The 18,753-nt window shown below is 48.9% G+C and overlaps 1 protein-coding gene across 1 annotated transcript in view; it reads right to left on the bottom strand.

Annotated features, from left to right (window-relative positions):
• Positions 1–17,822, bottom strand: part of LOC121538525 (sodium-dependent neutral amino acid transporter B(0)AT1-like) — a 29,068-nt gene extending 11,246 nt beyond the window's left edge. Inside the window, exon 1 of the mRNA XM_041846640.2 lies at positions 17,375–17,822. Coding sequence (XP_041702574.2) covers positions 17,375–17,576 — 202 coding nt within the window. The 5' untranslated portion in view covers positions 17,577–17,822. The remainder of the gene's footprint in view (positions 1–17,374) is intronic.
• Positions 17,823–18,753: the final 931 nt, after the last annotated feature.

Below are 18,753 nucleotides of genomic sequence, written 5' to 3' on the forward strand. Positions count from 1 at the left end.
TGTAGGTAGGTAGGTATTGTAGTTAGGTATTGTAGGTAGTTTATCTAGGTAGTTATTGTAGGTTATTGTAGGTCATTATTGTAGGTAAGTAATGTATTCGGCTGAGCCCGGTGAAGCACGAGGCTAGCTAACTCACTACCTGGACCAATAAATAAAATAAAATAAAATAAAATAAAATTGTATTGGTCACATGCGCCGAATACAACAGGTGCAGACATTACAGTGAAATGCTTACTTACAGCCCTTAACCAACAGTGCATTTATTTTAAACAAAAAAAGTAAGAATAAAACAACAACAAAAAAAGTGTTGAGAAAAAAAGAGCAGAAGTAAAATAAAGTGACAGTAGGGAGGCTATATATACAGTAAAATAAAGTGACAGTAGGGGAGGCTATATATACAGGGGGTACCATTGCAGAGTCAATGTGCGGGGGGCACCGGCTAGTTGAGGTAGTTGAGGTAATATGTACATGTGGGTAGAGTTAAAGTGACTATGCATAAATACTTAACAGAGTAGCAGCAGCGTAAAAGGATGGGGTGGGGGGGGCAGTGCAAATAGTCCGGGTAGCCATGATTAGCTGTTCAGGAGTCTTATGGCTTGGGGGTAGAAGCTGTTGAGAAGTCTTTTGGACCTAGACTTGGCACTCCGGTACCGCTTGCCGTGCGGTAGCAGAGAGAACAGTCTATGACTAGGGTGGCTGGAGTCTTTGACAATTTTGAGGGCCTTCCTCTGACACCGCCTGGTATAGAGGTCCTGGATGGCAGGGAGCTTTGCCCCAGTGATGTACTGGGCCGTACGCACTACCCTCTGTAGTGCCTTGCGGTCAGAGGCCAAGCAGTTGCCATACCAGGCGGTGATGCAACCAGTCAGGATGCTCTCGATGGTGCAGCTGTAGAATTGTTTGAGGATCTGAGGACCCATGCCAAATCTTTTTTAGTCTCCTGAGGGGGAATAGGCTTTGTCGTGCCCTCTTCACGACTGTCTTGGTGTGTTTGGACCATGATAGTTCGTTGGTGATGTGGACACCAAGGAACTTGAAGCTCTCAACCTGTTCCACTACAGCCCCGTCGATGAGAATGGGGGCGTGCTCAGTCCTCTTTTTTTTTCCTGTAGTCCACAATCATCTCCTTTGTCTTGGTCACGTTGAGGGAGAGGTTGTTGTCCTGGCACCACACGGCCAGATCTCTGACCTCCTCCCTAGGCTGTCTCATCGTTGTCGGTGATCAGGCCTACCACTGTTGTGTCGTCGGCAAACTTAATGATGGTGTTGGAGTCGTGCCTGGCCATGCAGTCATGGGTGAACAGAGAGTACAGGAGGGGACTGAGCACGCACCCCTGAGGGGGCCCCCGTGTTGAGGATCAGTGTGGCAGATGTGTTGTTACCTACCCTTACCACCTGGGGGCGGCCCGTCCAGGAAGTCCAGGATCCAGTTGCAGAGGGAGGTGTTTAGTCCCAGGATCCTTAGGTTAGTGATGAGCTTAGAGGGCACTATGGTGTTGAATGCTGAGCTGTAGTCAATGAATAGCATTCTCACGTAGGTGTTCCTCTTGTCCAGGTGGGAAAGGGCAGTGTGGAGTGCGATAGAGATTGCATCATCTGTGGATCTGTTGGGGCGGTATGCAAATTGGAGTGGGTCTAGGGTTTCTGGGATTATGCTGTTGATGTGAGCCATGACCAGTCTTTCAAAGCACTTCATGGCTACAGACGTCAGTGCTACGGGTCGGTAGTCATTTAGGCAGGTTATCTTAGAGTTCTTGCTAGCTAGCGGGTAGCTACTGGTAACTATTAGCAACTGTGGATAGTTGTTTCCAATATTATTCCACACTTAAGAGTACCTGTAATTATGCCAGCTAGCTAGCTAGCTACCATTCAGCTGTTTTTCTAACCTCATTATCTGAAGCGTTAACATTAGGTAGTTAGTAGCTACTGTACTCGAAATGTAGCTACCTGGATAGCTAACTAAACAATAGCTGGAACGACCTAGCGTTAATATTTGGAGACGCTTTCTCTCCGTTGGGAAATACACGAACTGGCTGAATCGATTCAGTGGCTAGCTTTGCACAACTGGCTAACAGTAGCTACTAAGGGTAAGCTATAACCTACATTTATTTTTGTTTTGTTTTTACATACTGGTAACCAGAGTCTTTCAAGGGAATTCGGGACATGGGTGACTAGCTAACGTTAGCTTGGCTCTCTGTGTGTTCGTGCCGTGGGAGGAGGGGTTAGTTCATTGGCAGAGAGCTAGCTAGTATGCTAACTATTCTAGCTAACTAACTGGCTGAATAAGTTGACGACGTACTCACTCAAACTGTCAAAACTACCTCAAAACTTTACACAGCGTTAGATACGGACACTAATGATCTGCTTGGCGTGTTAACACACTGGTTGTTTGTTGTAACCGAGTATTGGTGCTAAACCGTGTTATTGGAGGCTGGCATGCTAGTTGGCTTTGGCGTCATATGATTCGGTGTACCAAGTTAGCTAGCTGAATAAACTAAGTTAGAGTCTATTCCTAGAAACATTGAACCGCTGTAGTTTACAACAATTATAAGTTGGGAGAGTTATATTTGAGTGTTTCAGTGAAACATAGGTGAGGTTAGAATCCAGGCTCTGTCGTAGCCGGCCGCGACCGGGAGACCCATGGGGCGGCGCACAATTGGCCCAGCGTCGTCCAGGGTAGGGGAGGGAATGGCCGGCAGGGGATGTAGCTCAGTTGGTAGAGCATGGCGTTTGCAACGCCAGGGTTGTGGGTTCGATAAAATAATGTATGCGCTAACTGTAAGTCGCTCTGGATAAGAGCGTCTGCTAAATGACTAAAATGTAAATGTAAATGGAGGCCCCGCTCTCTCGCTTTCCCAGATGTTTAGTTCATTTCATTCTGATCTCCTTTGCATTATTGTAGCCTTTCTCTGTAGCCTGTCAACTATGTGTCTGTCTATCCCAGTTCTCTCCTCTCTGCACAGGCCATACAAACGCTTCACACCACGTGGCTGTTGCCACTCTAATCTGGTGGTCCCTGCGCGCACGACCCACGTGGAGTTCCAGGTCTCTGGCAGCCCCTGGAACTGCCGTTCTGCGGCCAACAAGGCAGAGTTCATCTCAGCCTATGCTACCCTCCAGTCCCTCGACTTCTTGGCGCTGAAGGAAACATGGATTACCACAGAAAACACTGCTACTCCTACTGCTCTATCCTCGTTTAACCATGTGTTCTCGCATACCCGAGAGCATCTGGTCAGCGCGGCGGTGGCACAAGAATCCTCATCTCTCCAAAGTGGACATTCTCTCTTTTTCCCCTGACCCATCTGTCTATCTCCTCATTTGAATTTCATGCTGTCACAGTCACTAGCCCATTCAAGCTTAACATCCTTGTCATTTATCGCCCTCCAGGTTCCCTTGGAGAGTTCATCAATGAGCTTGACGCCTTGATAAGTTCCTTTCCTGAGGATGGCTCACCCCTCACAGTTCTGAGTGACTTTAACCTCCCTATGTCTGCCTTTGACTCATTTCTCTCTGCCTCCTTCTTTCCACTCCTTTCCTCTTTTGACCTCACCCTCTCACCGTCCCCCCCTACTCACAAGGCAGGCAATACGCTTGACCTCATCTTTACTAGATGCTGTTCTTCTACTAATCTCACTGCAACTCCCCTCCAAGTCTCCGACCACTACTTTGTATCCTTTTCTCTCTCGCTCTCCTCAAAACACTACTCACTCTGTCCCTACTCAGATGGTAATGTGCCGTCGCAACCTTCGCTCTCTCTCTCCCGCTACACTCTCCTCTTCCATCCTATCATCTCTTCCCTCTGCTAAATCCTTCTCCCTCCTGATTCTGCCTCCTCAACCCTCCTCTCCTCCCTTTCTGCATCTTTTGACTCTCTATGTCCCCTATCCTCCCGGCCGGCTCGGTCCTCCCCTCCTGCTCCATGGCTTGACGACTCATTGCGAGCTCACAGAAGAGGGCTCCGGGCAGCCGAGCGGAAATTGAGGAAAACTAGACTCCCTGCGGACCTGTCATCTTTTCACTCCCTCCTCTCTACATTCTCTTCCTCTGTTTCCGCTGCTAAAGCCACTTTCTACCACTCTAAATGTCAAGCCTCTGCCTCTAACCCTAGGAAGCTCTTTGCCACCTTCTCCTCCCTGCTGAATCCTCCTCCTCCCCCTCCCTCCTCCCTCTCTGTGGATGACTTCGTCAACCATTTTGAAAAGAAGGTTGATGACATCCGATCCTCATTTATTAAGTCAAATGACACCGCTGGTCCTGCTCACACTGCCCTACCCTATGCTTTGACTTCTTTCTCCCCTCTCTCTCCAGATGAAATCTTGCGACTTGTGACGGCCGGCCGCCCAACAACCTGCCCGCTTGACCCTATCCCCTCTTCTCTTCTCCAGACCATTTCCGGAGACCTTCTCCCTTACCTCACCTCGCTCATCAACTCATCCTTGACCACTGGCCATGTCTCTTCTGTCTTCAAGAGAGCGAGAGTTGCACCCCTCCTCAAAAAACCTACACTCGATCACTCCGATGTCAACAACTACAGACCAGTATCCCTTCTTTCTTTTCTCTCCAAAACTCTTGAGCGTGCCGTCTCTAGCCAACTCTCCTGCTATCTCTCTCAGAATGTCCTTCTTGATCCAAACCAGTCAGGTTTCAAGACTGGTCATTCAACTAAGACTGCTCTTCTCTGTGTCACGGAGGCTCTCCGCACTGCTAAAGCTAACTCTCTCTCCTCTGCTCTTATCCTTCTAGACCTATCCGCTGCCTTTGATACTGTGAACCATCAGATCCTCCTCTCCACCCTCTCCGAGTTGGGCATCTCCGAGTTGATCCTGCAGGTTTATGCTCTACAACATTCGCAGAGTACGACCCTACCTTACACAGAAAGCAGCACAGGTCCTAATCCAGGCACTTGTCATCTCCCGTCTGGATTACTGCAACTCGCTGTTGGCTGGGCTCCCTGCCTGTGCCATTAAACCCCTACAACTTATCCAGAACGCCGCAGCCCGTCTGGTGTTCGACCTTCCCAAGTTCTCTCATGTCACCCCGCTCCTCCGCACACTCCACTGTCTTCCAGTTGAGGCTCGCATCTACTACAAGACCATGGTGCTTGCCTACGGAGCTGTGAGGGGAACGGCACCTCCTTACCTTCAGGCTCTGATCAGACCCTACACCCAAACGAGGGCACTATGTTCATCCACCTCTGGTCTGCTGGCTCCCCTACCTCTACAGAAGCACAGTTCCCACTCAGCCCAGTCAAAGCTATTTGCTGCTCTGGCACCCCACTGGTGGAACAAGCTCCCCCACGACGCCAGGACAGCGGAGTCACTGACCACCTTCCGGAGACACTTGAAACCCCACCTCTTTAAGGAATAATCCTTCTACTCCCCCTTACCCCCCATTAACAAAAAGAAGAAAATAAGTGGTTGTCCCACTGGCTATCATAAGTTGAATGCACCAATTTGTAAGTCGCTCTGGATAAGAGCGTCTGCTAAATGATGTAAATGTAAATGTACAGAGATGAGGTAATCATTTAAAAATCATATTAACCACTATTATTGCACACAGAGTGAGTCCATGCAACTTATTATGTGACTTGTTAAGCACATTTTTTACTCCTGAACTTATTTAGGCTTTGCTATAACAAAGGGGTTGAATACTTATTGACTTTTCAGCTTTTCATTTTTAATGAATTAGTACAATTAGTAAAACATCATTCCACTTTGACATTATGGGGTATTGTGTGCAGGCCAGTGACACATAATCTCAATTCAATCCTGTGACACAGTGTAGAAAAAGTCAAGGGGTATGAATCCTCTCTGAAGTCACTGTAAGCACAGCAGATACACTGACTTGTTATCAACTTAAACCAGTTTGTAGAATTAATCCCTGATCTGAGTTTACATTCGTTTCTAAAACAATGGAGCAACTGGATTACATTTGATCTAGAGTTTAAAGTCAAAAGTAAACTTAGTTTAGCAGAATAATTCAATTTAACTACGATTAATTTAAAACTATGTTTAAAGTTTTGTGCATAATGATTAATGGATAAACCCATGTCAATAACCCTGGTAAAATGGAGCACCATACTATTTTTTACACTTTTCGACAAACCACCAAAAAAACTGTCAATCTACAATTCTATTCTGCAAATACCACAATCTCTGTCTTCTTAAAACGTCCCATAAGGAAAAGAAAGCTATACTTTTCATAAAGGTAGTTATTAGCTAATAATACTCATCTCAATATAGCTTCTAAATAACCCTTAATCTAGTGGTCAAATGAAGTATTGGGAGCTCTCTTCAAACAGACACATTGACTACTTCCCAAATGGCACCCTATTCCCTATATATAAAGAACCTGGTACAGAGATCCTGGTACAGAGAACCTGGTACAGAGAGTCTGTTACAGAGAGTCTGGTACAGAGAGTCTGGTACAGAGAGTCTGGTACAGAGAGCCTGGTACAGAGAGTCTGGTACAGAGAGTCTGGTACAGAGAGCCTGGTACAGAGAACCTGGTACAGAGAGTCTGGTACAGAGAGCCTGGTACAGAGAGTCTGTTACAGAGAGTCTGGTACAGAGAGTCTGGTACAGAGAACCTGGTACAGAGAGTCTGGTACAGAGAGCCTGGTACAGAGAGTCTGTTACAGAGAGTCTGGTACAGAGAACCTGGTACAGAGAACCTGGTACAGAGAACCTGGTACAGAGAGCCTGGTACAGAGAGTCTGGTACAGAGAGTCTGGTACAGAGAGCCTTGTACAGAGAGTCTGGTACAGAGAGTCTGGTACAGAGAGCCTGGTACAGAGAGTCTGGTACAGAGAGTCTGTTACAGAGAGCCTGGTACAGAGAACCTGGTACAGAGAACCTGGTACAGAGAGTCTGTTACAGAGAGTCTGGTACAGAGAGCCTGGTGGGGGGCTGGGAGTAACCTCAGGTTGAAAGTCCACTCCCCCATCGAGAGTGTCCATGTGATAGCATGGACACGTGACGGTGACGGTGGTCGGGAGAGGTTGTGTTTTCTCTAGCAGGAGGTAAGCTTGGCTTCTTATATGGTGTTGAGTAAAGCTTAAACCATGTATTTAGATTGTAGGTAGGTATTGTAGTTAGGCATTATAGGTAGTTTACTTAGGTAGTTATTGTAGGTTATTGTAGGTTATTGTAGGTAATTATTGTAGGTAAGTATTGTATTCGGCGGACCCCGGCGAAGCACGAGGCTAGCTAACCCACTACTTGGACCAACAAAGCTAGCTAGCTAGCGGGTAGCTACTGGTAACTTTTAGCAACTGTGGTTAGTTGTTTCCAATGTTATTTCACGCTTAAGAGTACCTGTGATTGAGCCAGCTAGCTGCCTACCATTCAGCTGTGTTTCTAACCTCATTATCCGAGGCATTAACGTTAGGTGGTTGGTAGCTGCTGTACTTAATTACAGCTACTGATTGCAGTCTGCCACCCAGACAGCTGGCGTCGGGTAAGTTTGGCTTTATACATAGCTTGGGCTTTGTCGAGTAAGGCTTAAACTATGTATTTAGATTGTAGTTAGGTATTATAGGTAGGCATCGTGGGCTGTATATTATTAGGTATTATAGGTAGGCATCGTGGGCTGTTGTGGGTAGTTGTTGTATGTAGTTATTGTAGGTTACTTTTGTATTCGGCGGTGCCGGGTGTAGCACGAAGCTAGCTAGCTAACTCACCTCCTGAACTAGCTGGCGAGTAGCTATTAGCAACGGTAGCTACTAAATACAATATCCTTTTAGCCAGCTACATTCGTTCGCAGCGACGCCATTTTTCAAACAAAGTCAACACAGCAGCCATTGCTAGCTAGCCAACACTACCAGCTAGCTGTACTGTAGTAGCTAAATACAATATCTTTGTGCTAGCTAGCCAACGTTTAATTATTGCTGCGTTATGAAAGAACTAGACACGGACACGAATTATCTGTTTAGTGTGTTAACACACTATTGGTAGTTTGTTGTAACCAAGTATTGGTGCTAAACTGTGTGTTATTGGATGCTAGCATGCTAGTTAGCTATGGCGTCATAGTTAGCTAGCTGAATAAGTAAGTTGAGTCTATTCCTTGAAACATTGAACCGCTGTAGTTTACAACAATTCTAATTTCTAAAGTGGAAGTTGGGAGAGTTTTATTCGGGTGGTTCAGTGAAACAATTATAGTTTCTGAGGTGGAAGTTGAGAGAGTTATATTTTTTTGGTGAGGGGAGGCCCTGCTCTCTCCTTTCCCAGATGTTTAGTTCATTTCATTCCGATCTCCTCTGCATTATTGTAGCCATCTGCTACAGCCTGTCAACTATGCCTCTGCCTATCCCTGTTCTCTCCTCTCCGCACAGGCTACACAAACGCCTCACACCGCGTGGCTGCTGCCTCTCTAACCTGGTGGTCCCTGCACGCACCACACACCTGGAGTTCCAGGTCTCAGGCAGCCTCTGGAACTGCCGTTCTGCTGCCAACAAGGCTGACTTCATCCCAGCCTATGCTACCCTCCAGTCCCTCGACTTCCTGGCGCTGACGGAAACATGGATTACCACTGAAAACACTGCTACTCCTACTGCTCTCTCCTCGTCTGACCATGTGTTCTCGCATACCCCGAGAGCATCTGGTCAGAGGGGTGGTGGCACAGGAATCCTCATCTCTCCCAAGTGGTCATTCTCAATTTTTCCCCTAACCCATCTGTCTATCTCCTCATTTGAATTCCACACTGTCACAGTCACTAGCCCATTTAAGCTTAATATCCTTGTCATCTATCGCCCTCCAGGTTCCCTTGGAGAGTTCATCAATGAGCTTGACGCCTTGATAAGTTCCTTTCCTGAGGATGGCTCACCCTTCACAGTTTTGGGGGATTTCAACCTCCCTACGTCTACATTTGACTCATTCTCTCTGCCTCCTTCTTTCCACTCCACTCCTCTTTTGACCTCACCCTCTCACCGTCCCCCTACTCACAAGGCAGGCAATACGCTTGACTTCATCTTTACTAGATGTTGCTCTTCTACTAATCTCACTGCAACTCCCCTCCATGTCTCCGACCACTACTTTGTATACTTTTCTCTCTCGCTCTCCTCCAACACTACTCACTCTGCCCCTACACAGATGGTAACGCGCTCGCCGCAACCTTCGCTCTCTCTCTCCCACTACTCTCTCCTCTTCCATCCTATCATCTCTTCCCTCTGCTCAATCCTTCTCCCTCCAATCTCCTGATTCTGCCTCCTCAACCCTCCTCTCCTCCCTTTCTGCATCCTTTGACTCCCTGTGTCCCCTATCCTCCCGGCCGGCTCGGTCCTCCCCCTCCAGCTCCGTGGCTTGATGACTCATTGCGAGCTCACAGAACAGAGCTCCGGGCAGCTGAGCGGAAATGGAAGAAAACTAAACTCCCCTGCCGACCTGGCATCTTTTCACTCCCTCCCTCTCTACATTTTCTTCATCTGTTTCTGCTGCTAAGGCCACTTTCTACCACTCTAAATTCCAAGCATCTGCCTCTAACCCTAGGAAGCTCTTTGCCACATTCTCCTCACTGCTGAATCCCCCCTTCCCTCTCTGTGGATGACTTCGTCAACCACTTTGAAAAGAAGGTTGACGACATCCGATCCTCGTTTGTTAAGTCTAATGACACTGCTGGTCCTGCTCACACTGCCCTACCCTATGCTTTGACTTCTTTCTCCCCTCTCTCTCCAGATAAAATCTTGCGACTAGTGACTGCAGGCCGCCCAACAACCTGCCCGCTTGACCCCATCCCCCTCCTCTCTTCTCCAGACCATCTCCGGTGACCTTCTCCCCTACCTCACCTCGCTGATCAACTCATCCTTGACCGCTGGCTATGTCCCTTCCGTCTTCAAGAGAGCGAGAGTTGCAACAAAAAAAACCAACACTCGATCCCACTGATGTCAACAACTACAGACCAGTATCCCTTCTTTCTTTTCTTTCCAAAACTATTGAGCGTGCCGTCTTTAGCCAACTCTCTTGCTATCTCTCTCAGAATGACCTTCTTGATCCAAACCAGTCAGGTTTCAGGACTGGTCATTCAACTGAGACTGCTCTTCTCTGTGTCACGGAGGCTCTCCGCACTGCTAAAGCTAACTCTCTCTCCTCTGCTCTTGTCCTTCTAGACCTGTCTGCTGCCTTTGATACTGTGAACCATCAGATCCTCCTCTCCACCCTCTCCGAGCTGGGCATCTCCCGCGCGGCTCACTCCTGGATTGCGTCCTACCTGACCGGTCGCTCCTACCAAGTGGGCGTGGCGAGAAGCTGTCTCCGCACCACGTGCTCTCACCACTGGTGTCCCCCAGGGCTCAGTTCTAGGCCCTCTCCTTTTCTCCCTATACACCAAGTCACTTGGCTCTGTCATATCCTCACATGGCCTCTCCTATCATTGCTACGCTGACGATACACAACTAATCTTCTCCTTTCCCCCTTCTGATAACCAGGTGGCGAATCGCATCTCTGCATGTCTGGCAGACATATCAGTATGGATGACGGATCACCACCTCAAGCTGAACCCTGGCAAGACGGAGCTGCTCTTCCTCCCGGGGAAGGACTGCCCGTTCCATGATCTCGCCATCACGGTTGACAACTCCGTTGTGTCCTCCTCCCAGAGTGCGAAGAGCCTTGGCGTGACCCTGGACAACACCCTGTCATTCTCCGCTAACATCAAGGCGGTGACCTGATCCTGCAGGTTCATGCTCTACAACATTCGGAGAGTACGACCCTGCCTTACACAGGAAGCGGCACAGGTCCTAATCCAGGCACTTGTCATCTCCCGTCTGGATTACTGCAACTCAGCTGTTGGCTGGGCTCCCTGCCTGTGCCATTAAACCCCTACAACTCATCCAGAATGCCGCAGCCCGTCTGGTGTTCAACCTTCCCAAGTTCTCTCACGTCACCCCCCTCCTCCGCACACTCCACTGGCTTCCAGTTGAAGCTCGCATCCGTTACAAGACCATGGTGCTTGCCTATGGAGCAGTGAGGGGAACGGCACCTCCGTACCTTCAGGCTCTGATCAGTCCCTACACCCAAACGAGGGCATTGCGTTCATCCACCTCTGGCCTGCTGGCTCCCTTCCTCTGCGGAAGCATAGTTCCCGCTCAGCCCAGTCAAAACTGTTCGCTGCTCTGGCACCCCAATGGTGGAACAAGCTCCCTCACGACGCCAGGACAGCGGAGTCACTCACCACCTTCCGGAGACATTTGAAACCCCACCTCTTTAAGGAATACCTGGGATAGGATAAAGTAATCCTTCTACCCCCAAAAAATAAAATAATAATAATAATAATAAAAAAAATATTTGGAAAGTGGTTATCCAACTGGCTATAGGGTGAATGCACCAATTTGTAAGTCGCTCTGGATAAGAGCGTCTGCTAAATGATGTAAATGTAAAATGTAAATGATAGCAGCTAAACAGAGCTAGATGGGGTGGGGGGTGTAAACGGGGTGGGGGGTGTAAACGGGGTGGGGGGTGTAAAGGTAATCTGCCTCTACCATCAGTCCTATTAGCCAACGTACAATCATTGGATAACAAAATTGACCAATTACGATCACAAATATCCTACCAACGGGACATTAAAAACTGTAATATCTTTATCGTTATGTTTTACCGAAACGTGGCTGAACGACGACATGGACAGGCTACAGCGGCTTGTGAAAGTATTCACCCCCCCTTGGCATTTTTCCTATTTTGTTGCCTTACAACCTGATTTTGGGGGGGTTTATTTCATTTGATTTACACAACATGCCTACCACTTTGAAGATGCAAAATAAAAAAAATGTGTGAAACAAACAAGAAATAAGACCAAAAAAAACAGATGACTTGAGCGTGCATAACTATTCAACCCATTCCATTTCCTTTCTTAATATGAACTATTTTGACCTAAATTGCTTTTGTTTTAGAGATGAGTATTGAACTGCATGTCCTCTAAAGACACATTTAAAAATACCCCATACAATAAGAGGATCTGCAGTACCTATGTTATGCCGGAAAAAGTCAGTTATATATTATTCTGTCCTAGTTACAAACAAATTATCATCCAATAGGCTTTGATTACATTTCCAATATCCTCACCAACGTGAAAATTCTGTAAGAGTAATGTATATGCCAATTATTTTAATTTGTTTTAATTTGAAAAAGGATTGTGACTGAAATTATCTCACAACCGAACCTGATGATTTCAGGGACAAAGGTAAATCCAAAGGGCGTCGTTATCTCCATGCACTTAGCCACGGCCTAAAGGTGGGCTGAAACTGATTAGGAAACGCTGCTGCACATTAAGGTTGATTAACTGCGGTGTTGGAGGGTGTGTGCAGGCCTTTGTGATCACGGACAACTACTGTAGATTTGTTTAATGAGTTGTGCTAGAGCTGGGTTGTAACAAATGTCTGCACATCCCCGGCTCTCAAGGACTGGAGTCGCCGAATCTGTTGTACTGTATGTTTATACATTTTTATTTATTTTACTCTCTACTCCCATCTGTTCGGTCTTGAAATGAACAGGTCCCCATGCAGGGTCGTATTCATTAGGGTATACTATAGAAAAACGTACCAAAACTTTTTAGCAACAACACGCATTTCTTCTTGGGCATGTTTCCGTCCATTTTCTTCCCTTTGCTGCGTAATGAATATGAACCATCTTAACCACAACATACCCAGCATGGAGTAACTGTCACGCCCTGGCTCGGGGGACTCTTGAATGTTGAGCCAGGGGTGTGGAGTTTCTGTTACATTTTCTATGCTTTTGTTCTAGATCGCTTATATCTATGTTGGCCAGGGTGGTTCCCAATCAGAGACAGCTGTAACTCGTTGTCTCTGATTGGGGACCATACTTAGGCAGCCTGTTTTCACTAGTTAATGGTGGGATCTTGTTCCGTAGGGTTTTGTGTATAACCTAGGACTTCACGTTTCGTTTGGTTTATTGTTTTGGTTCGTGTTGTGTACACAAATAAAGAATGTACGCTTATCACGCTGCGCCTTGGTCCGCTTCATCTGTCGACGATCGTGACAGAAGATCCCACCACCAGAGGACCAAGCAGCGTGCCCAGGAGGGGAGTATGGTGATGTCGCAGGTGGGCCAATGGTGGTCTTGGGAGGACATATTCGCGGGCAGAGGGCCATGGGCAAAAGTAAATGCCCAGGCAGGAGAGGAGAAACGGCGCCAACCGTGCCGACAACGGACACGCGAGAGGCAACCCCAAGTAATTTTTTTTTGGGGGGGCACACGGCATGGACGACGGGGCTGCTGGAGGCAGCTACAGGGCGAATCGGCGGACTAGGAGAGGAGGCCACCAGGTTACGGGGGCTATTGGTCACGAGGGAGAAGGAGAGTGTAGAGGCACGGCGAGAGGAACTGGTTAGGCAGCAGAGGGAGCGGAGGTTTATGAGGAAACCCAGTCCCGCTCCTCGCACCAAGCAAGTGGTGTGTGTCACCAGTCCGGTCCGGCCCGTTCCTGATTCCCGCACAAGGCCAGTGGTGTGTGTTCCCAGTCCGGCCCGACCTGTTCCTGTCCCCCGCACCAAGCCTGTGGTACGCGTCGTCAGCCCGGTCCGGCCTGTTCCTGTCCCCCGCACCAAGCCTGTGGTGCGCATCGCCAGCCCGGTCCGGCCTGTTCCTGCTCTCCGCACCAAGCCTGTGGTGCGAGTCGTCAGCCCGGTCCGGCCTGTGCCTGCTCCCCGCACCAAGCCTGTGGTGCGCGTCGCCAGCCCGGTCCGGCCTGTTCCTGCTCCCCACACAAAGCCTGTGGTGTGCGTCGCCAGCCCGGTCCGGCCTGTTCCTGCTCCCCGCTCCAAGCCAGTGGTGCGCGTCGCCAGCCCGGTCCGGCCTGTTCCTGTCCCTCGCACCAAGCCTGTGGTGCGCGTCGCCAGCCCGGTCCGGCCTGTTCTGTCCCTCGCACCAAGCCAGTGGTGCGCGCCGCCAGCCCGGTCCGGCCTGTTCCTGCTCCCCGCACCAAGCCAGTGGTGCGGCGTGCGTCAGCCCGGTCCGGCCTGTTCCTGCTCCCCGCACCAAGCCAGTGGTGCGCGTCGTCAGCCCGGTCCGGCCCGTTTCCTGCTCCCCGCACCAGGCCAGTGGTGCGCGTCGCCAGCCCGGTCCGGCCCGTTCCTGCTCCCCGCACCAAGCCAGTGGTGCGCGTCGTCAGTCCAGCACGGTCCGTGCCTGTTCCACCGGTGCCTGGTACGGCACCGGTCAGCTGCTCCACACCGGAGCCAGAGCGGTCCGCTCCACCGGTGTCCAGTCCAGCTCCGGCCAGCGGGGCCAGACCAGACCAGGGGCGCTACGGGGGGGTAGACAGAGAGTGGTGGTCACGCCCGGAGCCGGATCCGCCTCCAAGGCGGAATGCCCACCCGGCCCCTACCCCGTTGTGTTGGTGTGGCGCGGTCGCAGTCCGCGCCTTTGGGGGGGGGGGTACTGTCACGCCCTGGCTCGGGGGACTCTTGAATGTTGAGCCAGGGTGTGGAGTTTCTGTTACATTTTCTATGCTTTTGTTCTAGATCGCTTATATCTATGTTGGCCAGGGTGGTTCCCAATCAGAGACAGCTGTAGCTCGTTGTCTCTGATTGGGGACCATACTTAGGCAGCCTGTTTTCACTAGTTTATGGTGGGATCTTGTTCCGTAGGGTTTTGTGTATAACCTAGGACTTCACGTATCGTTTGGTTTATTGTTTTGGTTCGTGTGTGTACACAAATAAAAGAATGTACGCTTATCACGCTGCGCCTTGGTCCACTTCATCTGTCGACGATCGTGACAGTAACCGATAGTCAGGTGAGATTCAACATATTTAATTTACATGTAACTCTACGCCATTAGTCAGCGCTTTGACGCTATAAAATACTGTATATGTTTTTCCCAGTAACAGCATCTGTTCAGTGTTCACAAACGGTATAAGAGTGTTAGATCATATTTCACCCAAATCACCCTAAATGGTGGTGGTAAACTCATCATGACGCTTTCTGTTTTTATGGTTTTTTTTTACTGGGCACTTTCCCCCGTCTCCTCTCCCAGAGAGATAATGTACTTCACTGAAAGTGTATCTGTCACGGCCTGGCTCTGGGGACTCTAATATGTTGAGCCAGGGTGTGTAAAGTCTATGTGTGTTGTTCTAGGTTTCACATTCTGGTATTGTGGTTCTATGTTGGCCAGTGTGGTTCTCAATCAGAGGCAACGTGATTCAGCTGTTGCTTGTTGACTCTGATTGAGAACCATACTTTAGCAGCCTGTTTCCCCACAGAGTTTGTGGGATCTTGTTTCTAGTCTGTTTATGTTAGACCGTGAACTGTCACGTATCGTTTGTTGTTTTTGATCGTGTCTCTAATTAAAGAGTATGTTTGCCTGCAACGCTGCGCCTTGGTCCTCATCTCTGTTCGACGAGCGTGACAGAAGATCCCACCAAGACTGGACCAAGCAGCAAGTCCAGCAGCCAGCGCCTGAGAGATCTCTAGCGGATCTCCTTCGCCTCCTCGACTGGGTCAAGCCATGTGAGGAAGAGAGGGGCTTGACGTGGAGGCAGAAGGGCGAAAGGCTGGCGAGGAGCATGGAGACCTGGTCCACGGGTAGGAGTGAAGCCCATAAATATTTTAGGGGGGGGCTAACGCCGTGGACGACGGGGCAGCAGGAGGCCGCCAGGTTACGGGAGTCACTGGTCACCAGGGGGAAGGAGGATGTAGAGGCACGGCGAGAGGTACTGGCGTGTGTTGCCAGTCCGGTCCGGCCTGTTCCTGATCCCCACGTAGGGCCAGTGGTGTGTGTTCCCAGTACGGTCCGGCCTGTTCCTGCCACTCTCACCAAGTCTACGGTGCGCATCGCCAGCTCGGCCCGGCCTGTTCCTGCTCCCCGCACCAAGTCTGTGGTGCGCGTCGCCAGCCCAGTCCGGCCCATTCCTGCTCCCCGCACCAAGTCTGTGGTGCGCGTCGCCAGCCCAGTCCGGCCCATTCCTGCTCCCCGCACCAAATCAGTGGTGCGTTTCGTCAGCCCTGTCCGGCCCGTTCCTGCTCCCCGCACCAAGTCAGTGGGACGCTTCGTCAGCCCGGCTCGGCCCGCTCCTGCTCCCCGCACCAAGGCAGTGGTGCGCTTCGTCAGCCCGGCTCGGCCCGCTCCTGCTCCCCACACCAAGCCAGTGGTGTGCGTCGTCAGTCCGGCACGGCCCGTGCCTGTTCCACCGGTGGCTGGTCCGGCACCGGTCAGATGCTTCACGCCGGAGCTAGAGCAATCCGCTCCACCAGTGTGCAGTCCAGCTCCGGCCAGCGGGGCCAGACCGGACCAGGGGTACTTTGGGGGGTTGGAGAGGGAGCGGGGATCAGGCCCGAGCCGGATCCGCCGCCTAGCGGAGTGCCCACCCGGTCCCTCCCTGTGGTGTTTGGTGGGCGCGGTCGGAGTCCGCGCCTTTAGGGGGGTACTGTCACGCCCTGGCTCTGGGGACTCTAATATGTTGAGCCAGGGTGTGTAAAGTCTATGTGTGTTGTTCTAGGTTTCACATTCTGGTATTGTGGTTCTATGTTGGCCAGTGTGGTTCTCAATCAGAGGCAACGTGATTCAGCTGTTGCTTGTTGACTCTGATTGAGAACCATACTTTAGCAGCCTGTTTCCCCACAGAGTTTGTGGGATCTTGTTTCTAGTCTGTTTATGTTAGACCGTGAACTGTCACGTATCGTTTGTTGTTTTTGATCGTGTCTCTAATTAAAGAGTATGTTTGCCTGCAACGCTGCGCCTTGGTCCTCATCTCTGTTCGACGAGCGTGACAGTATCCTCTCAAATGTTTTTTAGGGATAGACTTGCCAAACGAGGTCAACAAGGACTTAAATGTTTTGCATAGCCAGCTGTGAGATATATCTGTATTTAGTAAATATAAAATAAAAATAAATCTGTAATTTAACATATTTAGAACTTGTGTTCTTAGCTGGAATCATTGGTAATAATCTACACAACAAGTGGCCTTTTATCCTTTAACTCATGAAATCTCTGAATTTCAATGACTGAATAACTATCAGTATAAATGGATCAACTAGTGTACAGTACATTCCTCTCTTTTGAGATATTGTTTTAAAGCTCTATCTCGATTTTATAAGCTCCATAAATGTAGTTAACGACACAGTTCAAGCTCTTAAATGAATCGCTCTGTTACCGTTACCAGAGTCATTGCTACACCAGGAGTCATTACAGTTGGAATCGTTACTGTGTAATCAACCAGCCACAATAAAATACACTTTATCCACTCAAAAAGTATTACTTTCAGCTTTCGTTCTCTTACTGCTACTAATCCTTAACCCCCACACAAAGCTCCAAGGGCTGGTTTCCCAGGCACAGATTAAGTCCTGGACTAAAAAGCGAACATGTTTTATAGTCCAGGACTAGGCTTAATCTGTGTCCGGGAAACCGGCCCCAACTGTATAGCATAACTTACCTCCTCCATGGCTCTGACACAGGTAAGGGAACCTCCACACGTTCCCCAGCCCCACACAGAAGCCCACACAGGTCAGCATGTACTGGGTCTTGTTGTCCCATTTGGGCCTGTCCCCGGCCTCCTCCTTCTCCATCCTCTCCAGTTCCTGATGAGACGGGATCCGGTCATCCAGACCTGGGTTGGGGAGCTTGGGGAATCTCATGGTGGCCGGCTGGCAGGCTGTGGTGATCAGGAGATCAGAAGGCGATCAGGCTTCAGCCTAGAGAAAGCAGGTAATATCCACTCCACTAAGTATCTGCTGCTCCCGCAACAAGAGATGTTTCCTGAATGGTGATTCTTCAGTCACAGGAAGAGACAGCAGAGGTGTGTGGCAGTCTCTTGTGCCATTTAGTCTTCACGGGGTATTATGTATCTCTCACTCTCTCTCTCTCTCTCTCTGTCTCTCTCTGTCTCTCTCTGTCTCTCTCTCTCTTTCGCTCTCTCTCTCTTTCTCTATCTGGTGCTGTCACGGTCACTCTTTGTGTGGAGGGAATATGTGTGTGTGTGTGTGTGTGTGTGTGTGGGCCAGGTGTGTATTTAGTATTGGGTGAGGCTGCCATCCCAAATTTAATGATTGACTGCCTTTTGAATCATTTACCAAAATATCATAAGATTATCAAATATATGGCCCAATTAGATGTTCTCTACAAAGACAGATGAGGTTGGCAAATATACCACTTAGGAAACTGGAACCTTCAGATGATAAAGATTGAACACAAACGGTTAATCTTTGAATACTTCTAAATCAACACAGCAAAACCCTAACTGTACTAAGATTATGCAGTTCCACAAACAGAAGTTTTCAGTTGCCACACAATTATTCATAGTTTTTTTGCATCAATGGTTAATCTGGCATTTCAGAGAATATACTGAATCTGTATGAAAACTATATGTATTATTATTGATGTATTATAATTATAATTTATACTGTTATTGTTGATGTCATTATCTCACTTTGCTTTAGCAACAGTGGCGTTATCCTTCATTCTAATGAAGCTTTGAATCTGATATGAATAGTCAAGTTATTGACAGACAAATCTTTACAACTCAAAAATGCATAGTTTAATATTCCTTTACATTTGAATAATCCTTTACAAGATCAGGAAACAGAGAATGGACAATTCCTTGTTATACAAATGGTCAGTCCTTATCATTTTGTTAATAAGTGGACATCACCCATTCTAAACTCAAGTAGGTTAAGAGAGTTAGAGAATATGTTGTTATCACTAACCCCTAACCCAAGCTAAATCATGAAACCCAGAGAACCTCACTGTCGATAGGTAGGCCTTTCCTTCGCTTGCTAGAACGTGCTGCGTGCCGACCTGTTAGCGATGAACGCA

This window comes from Coregonus clupeaformis, chromosome 24 (assembly GCF_020615455.1).
Source record: "Coregonus clupeaformis isolate EN_2021a chromosome 24, ASM2061545v1, whole genome shotgun sequence".
NCBI classification, from domain to species: domain Eukaryota; kingdom Metazoa; phylum Chordata; class Actinopteri; order Salmoniformes; family Salmonidae; genus Coregonus; species Coregonus clupeaformis.